Source organism: Coregonus clupeaformis, unplaced genomic scaffold, assembly GCF_020615455.1.
Source record: "Coregonus clupeaformis isolate EN_2021a unplaced genomic scaffold, ASM2061545v1 scaf0211, whole genome shotgun sequence".
In the NCBI taxonomy this organism is placed as follows: domain Eukaryota; kingdom Metazoa; phylum Chordata; class Actinopteri; order Salmoniformes; family Salmonidae; genus Coregonus; species Coregonus clupeaformis.
The window spans coordinates 169,036-181,030 of record NW_025533666.1 but is presented as its reverse complement, the minus strand read 5'-3'; the positions used below and the strand labels follow the sequence as shown (position 1 = coordinate 181,030).

At 45.4% G+C, this 11,995-nt stretch overlaps 2 protein-coding genes and 1 non-coding gene across 4 annotated transcripts; 1 reads left to right on the top strand and 2 right to left on the bottom strand.

The window, feature by feature from the left end:
- Positions 1-187: 187 nt before the first annotated feature.
- On the bottom strand, positions 188-7,617 carry LOC121571758 (60S ribosomal protein L31). The gene is made up of 5 exons (XM_041883421.2): positions 7,581-7,617; positions 6,644-6,750; positions 2,168-2,293; positions 1,092-1,204; positions 188-425 (listed from the first exon to the last, which is right to left on the bottom strand). Exons 2-5 carry the CDS (start codon positions 6,748-6,750, stop codon positions 394-396), a joined length of 378 nt encoding a protein of 125 aa, XP_041739355.1. The 5' UTR covers positions 7,581-7,617; the 3' UTR covers positions 188-393.
- On the bottom strand, positions 1,812-1,946 carry LOC121573088. The gene has a single exon (XR_006001967.1). It is a non-coding gene; the product is annotated as a small nucleolar RNA SNORA5 (small nucleolar RNA).
- A 255-nt stretch (positions 7,618-7,872) lies between the features above and the next one.
- On the top strand, positions 7,873-11,828 carry LOC121571756 (CCR4-NOT transcription complex subunit 11). 2 transcript variants are annotated; one of them, XM_041883416.2, is made up of 7 exons: positions 7,873-8,658; positions 8,846-9,010; positions 9,280-9,432; positions 10,357-10,559; positions 10,681-10,883; positions 10,984-11,080; positions 11,314-11,828. In XM_041883416.2, exons 1-7 carry the CDS (start codon positions 8,340-8,342, stop codon positions 11,509-11,511), a joined length of 1,338 nt encoding a protein of 445 aa, XP_041739350.1. In that variant the 5' UTR covers positions 7,873-8,339; the 3' UTR covers positions 11,512-11,828. The 2 variants fall into 2 exon arrangements, with proteins under 2 accessions (XP_041739350.1, XP_041739349.1); XM_041883415.2 differs by having other exon boundaries at positions 10,357-10,571.
- Positions 11,829-11,995: the final 167 nt, after the last annotated feature.

The window sequence follows — 11,995 nt, the reverse complement described above, 5'->3', positions numbered from 1 at the left end:
TAAGCCGCCTCTGTCATTTTAGAGAATTTTGGCAGTATGTCCAACTGGCCTCACAACCGCAGACTGTGTAACCATGCCAGCCCAGAACCTCCACATCCGATTTCCTTACATGAACTGTGATCTTTGAAATTGTTGCATGTTGCGTTTATATTTTTGTTCAGTGTATATCCAAACACTATACCAGACACTTGCTCTAGAAATAATTTATTTTCATGTAAGCATTTCATTGGACGGTATATACCATGTATCCCGTACATACAACTAATAAAACTTAACTATGTAAGCATCAATTGCTCCATCAAGAATCCCAATTAGTGATTGTATAAATTCCTGATTTAAAAAATATCCAAGACTGCAGTCTCTTATAAATGTATTTAAAACACCAGTGAATAATTAGTTCTCGTCCACATTGACTGTCTGCAGACCTGTAGAAAGAAAATAACATCAGAATCAGTCAAGTCTTCAAAAGGCAAATGAGGAACATAACAGCACAGAACCAGCTCTGAGCTTTGGAAGGAGCATTCACAGGTCCTCTACTTTGTATAACCATTTGCATGCAGTTGATCTGAAAATAAGGCTGCCACAACTTCAGTGTCACCCACACAATTGAGATGGATTGGGATGAGTTGGACCGCAGAGTGAAGGAAAAGCAGTCAACAAGTGCTCAACATATGTGGGAACTCCTTCAAGACTTGGAAAAGCATTCCAGGTGACTACCTCATGAAGCTGGTTGAGAGAATGCCAAGCGTGTGCAAAGAACCTCAAATATAAAATACATGTTGATTTGTTTAACACTTTTTTGGTTACTACATGTTTCTATGTGTTATTTCATAGTTTTGATGTCTTCACTATTATTCTACAATGTAGAAAATAGTAAAAATACAGAAAAACCCTGGAATGAGTAGGTGTCCAAACTTTTGACTGTTACTGTATGTCCTTGTGGAAACATGTACGTCTTTGCAGCTATTTGACCCAGTGGGTGAATAAACTTGGTTTGAGCTTTTCCTAGTCATCCGTTAGATTCTAAATAAACAGAGTAAAAAACTAACACTAGTCAATACAGCACATAGTCAAGCAAGTCTTGGGCTTACCTTTGTATGTCGTGACAGGGACGTATGTGACGAGGGTGTACAGTTTATTGGGAGAGTCCTCATCTTCATTGCGTTTCCTTGACAGGCGAACGCGCATACGGTATGGGACATTCCTGAAATAACATACAAATAATCAGTTAGCATGGAGAAATTGTGTGCATTGCATCTAAGTGCATGGCATTGCAGAAAACTTTATACAGGCATCAACTTGTACTATTTGCACTAACTCTACACCCATCGCCAAGCATACCAGGATTTTTTTTATTTTACCTTTATCTAACTAGGCAAGTCAGTTAAGAACAAATTCTTATTTACAATGACAGCCTACACCGGCCAAACCTGGACGACGCTGGGCCACCCTATGGGACTCCCAATCACGGCCGGTTGTGATACAGCCTGGAATCGAACCAGAGGTCTGTAGTGACGCCTCAAGCACTGAGCACTCAAGCACTGAGATGCAGTGCCTTAGACCGCTGCGCCACTCGGGAGGATATCACTGATGCTGGCTCGGTCAAAGTGGCTATCCATTGATCTAACTAGCCTCTGCCACTTGATATTGGGACAATACTGCATAAAGCAGATAGGAAGGAGAGGGGCGAGAGTGCTTATTATTTGTCTGAGAGATGACGGGATGGAGGGAGAGACACGGAGAGATCCTGATGCTCAACTATCCATTAGACTTAAAATTGGACAGAATGTATATCACTGAAATTAACAATCAATTGTCTATAGCACAAATGTATCCCCAACATCCACAGAAAATGAATGAGGCCCATGAACTACAGTTTCACTGTAGCAGCCATTCTGGCCAGTGCAGTCCATTGTAGAGGAAGCACTGAATTTGACAAGGCTGCAAAGACTTTAGAATTCAGCATAGTCTGGTTCATATTCCAGTTAAGTGCATGTCATCACAACACTCATTGCAGCCACAGCATTAACCTGTAGTAGACTGTACCTGCAACTCATGGTCCCTCAGTTTTAAAATTGAGCAGTTAATCAAGGAAAGTCCATAGCCTGCTGGTCCCTGGTACAGAAAAGCTTGAGGCCTCTGATGTAAGAAACAAGGGTTTAATTACCTCACCCCCTTTGTCCACACAGCCTTGTTTAGGCGAGTGTCGATGCGCACGTCAGGGGTTCCCATCTCCTTCATGGCAAACTTTCGGATCTCCTTGAGAGCGCGAGGTGCCCTCCTCTTGAAGGAGCTGGAGGGATACAGGAACAAGAAGCAATGTTAGTTACATCACCAAACAGCGCACAGGATTATCAAAAGAGGTTGACAAAGCATCTCCTGACAAAGCAAGCAAAGGCAACTTTTATGAGCAATATAATTAAAAAAAGCCCTTAGCGTGCCTTCAAACCAGACAAACTCAATTGGAGTAATGCATTGTGGGAGGGCCTTTGTCTTGCGCTGTCTGTTCATCAGAAAAGTTGCAACGAAGTATACTATCTGTCAACCAAAGCATAGAACAGCGGTTTTACCTAAATGTTCTCCTTACATTTTTACATTTAAGTCATTTAGCAGACGCTCTTATCCAGAGCGACTTACAGGAGCAATTAGGGTTAAGTGCCTTGCTCAAGGGCACATTTACGTCATTTAGCAGACGCTCTTATCCAGAGCGACTACAAATTGGTGCATTCACCCTATAGCCAGTGGGATAACCACTTTACAATTATACAATTTATTTATTTATTTTTGGGGGGGGTGGGGGGGGGAGTGGTAGAAGGATTACTTTATCCTATCCCAGGTGTTCCTTAAAGAGGTGGGGTTTCAAATGTCTCCGGAAGGTGGTGAGTGACTCCGCTGTCCTGGCGTCGTGAGGGAGCTTGTTCCACCATTGGGGTGCCAGAGCAGCGAACAGCTTTGACTGGGCTGAGCGGGAACTATGCTTCCGCAGAGGAAGGGGAGCCAGCAGGCCAGAGGTGGATGAACACAATGCCCTCGCCTGGGTGTAGGGACTGATCAGAGCCTGAAGGTACGGAGGTGCCGTTCCCCTCACTGCTCCATAGGCAAGCACCATGGTCTTGTAACGGATGCGAGCTTCAACTGGAAGCCAGTGGAGTGTGCGGAGGAGGGGGGTGACGTGAGAGAACTTGGGAAGGTTGAACACCAGACGGGCTGCGGCATTCTGGATGAGTTGTAGGGGTTTAATGGCACAGGCAGGGAGCCCAGCCAACAGCGAGTTGCAGTAATCCAGACGGGAGATGACAAGTGCCTGGATTAGGACCTGTGCCGCTTCCTGTGTAAGGCAGGGTCGAACTCTCCGAATGTTGTAGAGCATGAACCTGCAGGATCGGGTCACCGCCTTGATGTTAGCGGAGAACGACAGGGTGTTGTCCAGGGTCACGCCAAGGCTCTTCGCACTCTGGGAGGAGGACACAACGGAGTTGTCAACCGTGATGGCGAGATCATGGAACGGGCAGTCCTTCCCCGGGAGGAAGAGCAGCTCCGTCTTGCCAGGGGTTCAGCTTGAGGTGGTGATCCGTCATCCATACTGATATGTCGGCCAGACATGCAGAGATGCGATTCGCCACCTGGTTATCAGAAGGGGGAAAGGAGAAGATTAGTTGTGTATCGTCAGCGTAGCAATGATAGGAGAGGCCATGTGAGGATATGACAGAGCCAAGTGACTTGGTGTATAGGGAGAAAAGGAGAGGGCCTAGAACTGAGCCCTGGGGGACACCAGTGGTGAGAGCACGTGGTGCGGAGACAGCTTCTCGCCACGCCACTTGGTAGGAGCGACCGGTCAGGTAGGACGCAATCCAGGAGTGAGCCGCGCCGGAGATGCCCAGCTCGGAGAGGGTGGAGAGGAGGATCTGATGGTTCACTGTATCAAAGGCAGCAGACAGGTCTAGAAGGACAAGAGCAGAGGAGAGAGAGTTAGCTTTAGCAGTGCGGAGAGCCTCCGTGACACAGAGAAGAGCAGTCTCAGTTGAATGACCAGTCCTGAAGCCTGACTGGTTTGGATCAAGAAGGTCATTCTGAGAGAGATAGCAAGAGAGTTGGCTAAAGACGGCACGCTCAATAGTTTTGGGAAGAAAAGAAAGAAGGGATACTGGTCTGTAGTTGTTGACATCAGTGGGATCGAGTGTTGGTTTTTTGAGAAGGGGTGCAACTCTCGCTCTCTTGAAGACGGAAGGGACATGGCCAGCGGTCAAGGATGAGTTGATCAGCGAGGTGAGGTAGGGGAGAAGGTCACCGGAGATGGTCTGGAGAAGAGAGGAGGGGATGGGGTCAAGCGGGCAGGTTGTTGGGCGGCCTGCAGTCACTAGTCGCAAGATTTTATCTGGAGAGAGAGGGGAGAAATAAGTCAAAGCATAGGGTAGGGCAGTGTGAGCAGGACCAGCAGTGTCATTAGACTTAACAAACGAGGATCGGATGTCGTCAACCTTCTTTTCAAAGTGGTTGACAAAGTCATCCACAGAGAGGGAGGAGGGGGGGGATTCAGCAGTGAGGAGAATGTGGCAAAGAGCTTCCTAGGGTTAGAGGCAGATGCTTGGAATTTAGAGTGGTAGAAAGTGGCCTTAGCAGCAGAAACAGATGAAGAAAATGTAGAGAGGAGGGAGTGAAAAGATGCCAGGTCCGCAGGGAGTCTAGTTTTCCTCCATTTCCGCTCGGCTGCCCGGAGCTCTGTTCTGTGAGCTCGCAATGAGTCATCAAGCCACAGAGCTGGAGGGGAGGACCGAGCCGGCCGGTAGGATAGGGGACACAGGGAGTCAAAGGATGCAGAAAGGGAGGAGAGGAGGGTTGAGGAGGCAGAATCAGGAGATTGGAGGGAGAAGGATTGAGCAGAGGGAAGAGATGATAGGATGGAAGAGGAGAGAGTAGTGGGAGAGAGAGAGCGAAGGTTGTGGCGGCGCGTTACCATCTGTGTAGGGGCAGAGTGAGTAGTGTTGGAGGAGAGCGAGAGAGAAAAGGATACAAAGTAGTGGTCGGAGACATGGAGGGGAGTTGCAGTGAGATTAGTAGAAGAGCAACATCTAGTAAAGATGAAGTCAAGCGTATTGCCTGCCTTGTGAGTGGGGGGGGGATGGTGAGAGGGTGAGGTCAAAAGAGGAGAGGAGTGGAAAGAAGGAGGCAGAGAGAAATTAGTCAAATGTAGACGTGGGGAGGTTGGAATCCCCCAAAACTGTAAAGGGTGAGCCATCCTCAGGAAAGGAACTTATCAAGGCGTCAAGCTCATTGATGAACTCTCCAAGGGAACCTGGAGGGCGATAGATGACAAGGATATTAAGCTTAAATGGGCTAGTGACTGTGACAGCGTGGAATTCAAATGAGGAGATAGACAGATGGGTTAGGGGAAAAATTGAGAATGACCACTTGGGAGAGATGAGGATTCCTGTGCCACCACCCCTCTGACCAGATGCTCTCGGGGTATGCGAGAACACATGGTCAGACGAGGAGAGAGCAGTAGGAGTAGCAGTGTTTTCAGTGGTAATCCATGTTTCCGTCAGCGCCAGGAAGTCGAGGCGTTTTGGTTTGAACATACTCTTATGACTAGGGCCAGGACGATACCAGTATCGCAATACTCGTTATTATCATAGCAAGGAAACAACACAAAGCAGATTTAACTTCTTTAGGAAAATAACCCTAATGTTGGAAACAAACATTATGGGGTCATCCAGAGTCACATTTATTTATTTTCCAAGCTATATCACACAATCTTTTACATATAGCAGGTTTTAAAAGGACCAAAGAGAGAGATCTGCTTTGCGTTTTCATTTTTGCTATGGAAAGATATATTGCAATACTGGTATCGTCACAGTCCTACTTAGGACTATGCCCATAATTGCAGTTCCAAAACAAGCATCCAGCAATGAACTACACAGCACAAGCTGTTTTTATCCAGCCACAACAACTCAAATGAAAAATAGAGCCACAACATTTTCAGCAGCCTAAGCCCAATAACATTGGCACCTCTTTCCATAGGCAACAGCATACTTCCAACATACAGCATGTACAAAATCAAAACAATGCTAAATGTTTCAGCATTTTACGTCGAGGCAGGGATTGACATTAAGAGTTGCCCTATTGCCTGGGGCAAGTGAACTGAGCAGTTGTGCTAGTTGAGCCTGCTCTGAGGTTGCCCCACTGGGCAAGTGATAAAAAAAAAAGTAAAAAAAAAAGTGAAAACAACCAAACTGCAAAGAATTCCAGAAGCCTAAAACTGATATTTCTCGTTCCACCCCCATTTATTTAAAAAATGAAAGACAGAAAATGTATGACATTTATGGCAGTCGGGCAAGTGGAGTCTGCTTAGTTTTTTTTTTTTTTTTACTGACAACCAATATACAAAGAATTCCAGAACTGATCCATCTGGTTCCTCCCCTATGTGTAAGTGAAAGGCTGGTAATAATGTATATGGCATTTCTTCATTTAAATAAGTTAATTTACATTTTTGTGATCATAATCGCCGGGCAACCAGAAAATACTCCTGACTAATCTCAAGGTGTCCTACTTGCATACAGCACTTCATGAAAACCTAGTGCAGGGAATCCACTTCCATAACTCAACAGTAGCAGAGTGGTGCCTTGCCCCCAGACAGTGTACTCACACGCCATGTATGCGCTTGTGGATGTTGACGGTGTACTCCCTGGTCACAACCTCGTTGATGGCAGAGCGCCCCTTCTTTTTTTCACCGCCCTTCTTGTTTGGCGCCATCTAAGAAAATACATAACACATTGATAAACCTTTTGCTCACTTACATTCAGCTTGTAAGACATGCATTCCTTTCGTGTCCACTGTTTATTTGACTCAATAGTGTGGCCTTTCTACCAAGCCACTGACTGAGCTTGTGGCTACTAGACTGGTTATGTTTTGCCATTAAAGAAACAGTGTCTAGTGAAATGTAATGGTACATTAAGTTACTATAGAAAAATGTAATGGGTTTACCTGGGGTGTATTCATTAGTCGGATTCCGTTTCAAAACGTTGAGTAAACAGAATGAAGTAGGGAGGGACTTACCTGAATGTCCAATATAAACTCACGTTTTCGTTGCAAAACTTTTGCTACATAATCTGCCTAATGAATACCCCTCAGATAACAATTGCGCCAGGTACACAGTGTTGATATGGCAATTCTGTCTGATGACGCTAGGCACCATGGCCAACTTCAGTTAGCTAATGATGCCGGCATAGATTCATCTAATTATCTGGTTTCCCTGTGATTGCACAGCAACAACAAAAAACAGTTAACCAGAAATGGTGGGCCTCAGACAAAACGTTACACATAGCACTAATGCGCTCTATAACCGAGACATTTATGACAGAATAACTCCGTTTAGCTGACAAAGTTACTGATTAGCATACTGGTGGCTACACATTTATATATACATTTCCAATTGATCCTTTGGTCATAACCCATCACGATTACATCGTTTAAGGAGTTCATGGTCTCATATTGCAATTATGTGATGAGAATGATGGATTACATAAACGCAGGGCCAGGATGAAGTTGGATAAATAACACAAATTTGCCAAAACAGTACTCACAATGCCCGAGAAATGTCGGAAAGGAAGTTGCAAGGGCTTGTGGGTAATAAAAGGCAAAGAATAATAGGTTCACATCCGCGTCGTTAATAATAACCAAAAACATTTTTTTGCAGTGCGTTTCAAACTAAAATTAATTGACACTGAATTTGTAACAAATGCGTTACCTGTAATTTGTAGACAAGTGTTGTTGTATCCACGAAAAGTCCAGAGCAAGTAGAAAAACACGAATAATCTTCTTTACTACATCTCCCATAGTGCATGTTGTTACCGGAGTTGTGTCAAAGGTCAAAACTCTACGCTCCAATGTTGTGAACGAAGTGGAAACTGATGAAAAATTTGACAGCTAAGAGAAGCTTGCTAATTTACTTCTTATTTAACCTTTGATAATAAGCACATTTATGCTTTTTAGATCATTAAGATTGTTATGTACATTTTTATTTGATCAAGGTCGATATTGTTAAGCTTTATAACTTACTTTTATAATGACTTTAGTCTTTACTGACAAACTAGCAAGCTAACTAGCAAGAGCTAATAGCATTTACTAACGTTAATTGTTAACGTTAGCTAGCTACCCATATCTGCACTCCGGTGGAGTTAGTGGAAATGTAACTAGCTTATTTTTCAGTTTGATAGTATGAACTGAGTAATGCTATTTACCTGCAATTATTAAAGACAAATAGCAAGCAGTGATTGATCATTTTAGTCACGTAGCTAAAAGCTAGCAGCTTGCTACTGTAGCCATCACTGAACATAGGAACAATGACACTCGCCCCGAAGGAGCTGTCCAACCTCTTGGGTATCATCTCTGAGGAAGCTTGCACCAACACTTTTGAAAGTCTGTCAACCGCCTTTCATCATTACTTCGCAAAGGCCGAACATTTCCGAGTGGGTTCGGTGTTGGTGATGCTGCTGCAACAGCCGGATCTTCTGCCCAGCTCTGCCCAGCGCCTCACCGCCCTCTACCTTCTCTGGGAGATGTACCGCACAGAGCCTCTTGCCGCCAACCCCTTTGCCGCTGTCTTTGCTCACTTGCTGAACCCCTCACCAGTTGGGGAGGAACAGGAGAAACAACTGTCAGGTGAGTGTGTCCTGACTCCTATCAGTTTGCATAGTGATAAGTATTGTTCAAAGTTTTCACGACCTGTGTGTGTGTGTAAAGTGTGTGTTGCTTTCATCCACAGGTAGTTAAGTCATGTCTCAACCCAGGTCTATGCAGAACATCCACATTTCAAATACTTACACACTGATCATTTTACTGTCCACAGGATTCTTGCCACCCATAACACAGCCTGAGAAGTTCTTCCTCTCCCAGCTGATGCTGGCACCGCCAAGGGAACTCTTCAAGAAAACTCCCAGACAGGTGTCATGCATGGACATGGGAAATATGCCACAGTCTATAGATATTAGTGGGCTGCAGTTGGCCTTGGCAGGTACAGTACCTGAATGTATGCACTCATGTATGTTGTATGGAGGATGGTTATAGAACCTCAAGAATTTTAGGCAGCTCAAAAATAGTTATGTATGATTAGGATCTCAAAGTTAGGATTCCACCCACAGATGTTTGCCTGTGTTGAGACATAACACCTCTCATATATTTACTGTAGTATAACATACAGTTCTTTACACTTTACTATGCTGCATTTCTAACACTTTATATGTAAACTCTCTTATCTCTCTCTCTCTCCCCTTGACCCTGCAGAGCGCCAGTCAGAGCTACCCACCCAGAGTAAGGCCAGCTTCCCCAGCATCCTCAGCGACCCGGACCCAGATTCCTCCAACTCTGGGTTTGACAGCTCAGTGGCCAATCAGATCACAGAGTCCCTGGTCACTGGGCCTCGACCTGCACTGGAGAGTAAGTGGAGCATTTAATCAATCACGATGTTATGAGTCTATCTGTTATGTTTATGGAGGACATAAATTAGGAGTATGTCTATGTTAATGTACACAAAAACATATTTTGTCTTTTTATTAGCTTGGTATTGTAATGATACAGGAATGATACAGTGAAGTACACTGTGGCCAATTTATAAGGTACACCCATCTAGTACCAGGTCGACTGCCCCTTTGCCTCCAGAACAGCCGGAATTCTTTGGGTTATGGATTCTACAAGGTGTGACGTTAAAACGTTGCTAAATTGGTATCAACAGACCTAACGTGTGCCAGGAAAACATTCCCCACACCATTACACCACTGCCACCAGCCTGTACCGTTGACACCAGGCAGGATGGCCCATCTGTGAAAATAACCGATGAGTTGTGCGTTCCGAGATGCCGTTCTGCACACCACTGTTGTACTGCGCTGTTATTTGCCTGTTTGTGGCCCGCCTGTTAGCTTGCACGATTCTTGCCATTCTCATCAATTAGCTCTTTTCGCCCACAGGACTGCCGCTGACTGGATGTTTATTGTTTGTCGCACCATTCTCTGTAATCCCTAGACACTGTCGTGCGTGAAAAGCCCAGGAGGCCGGCCGTTTCTGAGATACTGGAACCGGCGCGCCTGGCACCAACGATCAAACCACTCTCAAAGTCGCTTAGGGCACTCGTTTTGCACATTCTAATGTTCAATCAAACAGTAGCTAAATGCCTCGGTGTCTGTTTGCCTGCTTTATATTGCAAGCCATGGCCATGTGACTCACTGTCTGTAGGAGCGAACCATTTTTGTGAACTGGGTGGTGTACCTAATAAACTGGCCACTGAGTGTATATAGGATATCCCAAGTATCACGTAAGCCACATACCCAGTCTGTAACAGCTACCTGTGACCCTCCCTCTCCCCAGGTCACTTCCGTCCAGAGTTCATCCGGCCGCCCCCTCCGCTGCACGTGTGTGAGGACGAGCTGGCGTGGCTGAACCCCACGGAGCCAGACCACAGTGTGCAGTGGGACCGCTCTATGTGTGTGAAGAACAGCACAGGCGTGGAGATCAAACGTATCATGGCCAAGGCCTTCAAGAGCCCACTGTCTGCCCAGCAGCAGTCACAGGTGAGTAGACAGGTACACTGTCTACTCAAAACTGTATTTTCAATATTTCAAAAATCCTTAACCTTCGCTCGTGAATTCAACCTGAATATCTCTCTTAATATTGCTGCCTCTCTCCCTACAGCTCCTGGGTGAGCTGGAAAAGGATCCTAAGCTGGTGTACCACATCGGTCTGACCCCGGCCAAACTGCCTGACCTGGTGGAGAACAACCCTCTGGTGGCCATCGAGATGCTGCTCAAACTGATGCAGTCCAGCCAGATCACTGAGTACTTCTCCGTCCTGGTCAACATGGACATGTCCCTGCACTCCATGGAGGTGGTCAACAGGTGGGGACTTTGGATATAATTCAGTTTTCAATATAGGTATAGTTTTAAAATATGTTTATTTGTCTGTGTATTTATGTGAGGTTATTTTTTGTGTGCACAGGCTGACAACTGCTGTGGACCTCCCACCAGAGTTCATTCACCTGTACATCTCCAACTGTATCTCCACATGTGAACAGATCAAAGACAAGTACATGCAGGTAAGGAGGAGGAAAGGCCATGACAGGAGCCTGTAGCTAACTGTTTGACCTGTCAGTCACATTAAAATGCTTGTCTTACCAGAGGATGCATGCCACTTCCTTTCTCAGAAGATTGTAACTGGAAGTTAATTTGTGGGTTGTCCCCGTTCAAGATGACTGTTCACTACTAATGTTAGTCAATGCGCCACTGTGTTTAGCCAGTGTTCCAGATGTGTGTCTGTTTCCATTGGCAGAACCGCCTGGTGCGCCTGGTGTGTGTGTTCCTGCAGTCTCTGATCCGGAACAAGATCATCAACGTGCAGGACCTGTTCATCGAGGTGCAGGCCTTCTGCATTGAGTTCAGCCGCATACGGGAGGCAGCTGGCCTCTTCCGCCTCCTCAAGACCCTAGATACAGGAGAAACCCCCCCTGAGACCAAATCTGCCAAATAACAGTACATATAGAACGTGGCAGTAGCCTGACCTGCCAAATAACACCCCCTGGGGAGTAAGCCCACAGAGGCACAATCCGCTAAATAGCGCCCCAACCAAGAGATACTGACCAAGGCTGTATAACCACCCAGACAATCCTCACGATCTCACCAGTACCCACCTGGAGTCAGGTTTGAACTCGGTTACTGTTTTTCCCCTCTTTTCTGGACAAAGATGGACATATTTTGAAAATGAATTTTGAAACAGTGTTTTTTCCCCCTCCTTCAGAGGTTGAAGCTTGTCGGTTTTGTTTCATTAAATGGGTATGTGATGAACTATCTGGGTTTTTGGCTTGTATTTTCTACAGAGTCATACTGTACATGCGAATATAGGATTGGCGGGTTTATTTTGAATGAGTTCTCTGTTTTTCCGTGAACTAGATGGTTTATCACATGAGTAGGTTCTTAATGCAGAACAACTATTTGTAAGTAGACTGCTCATACTC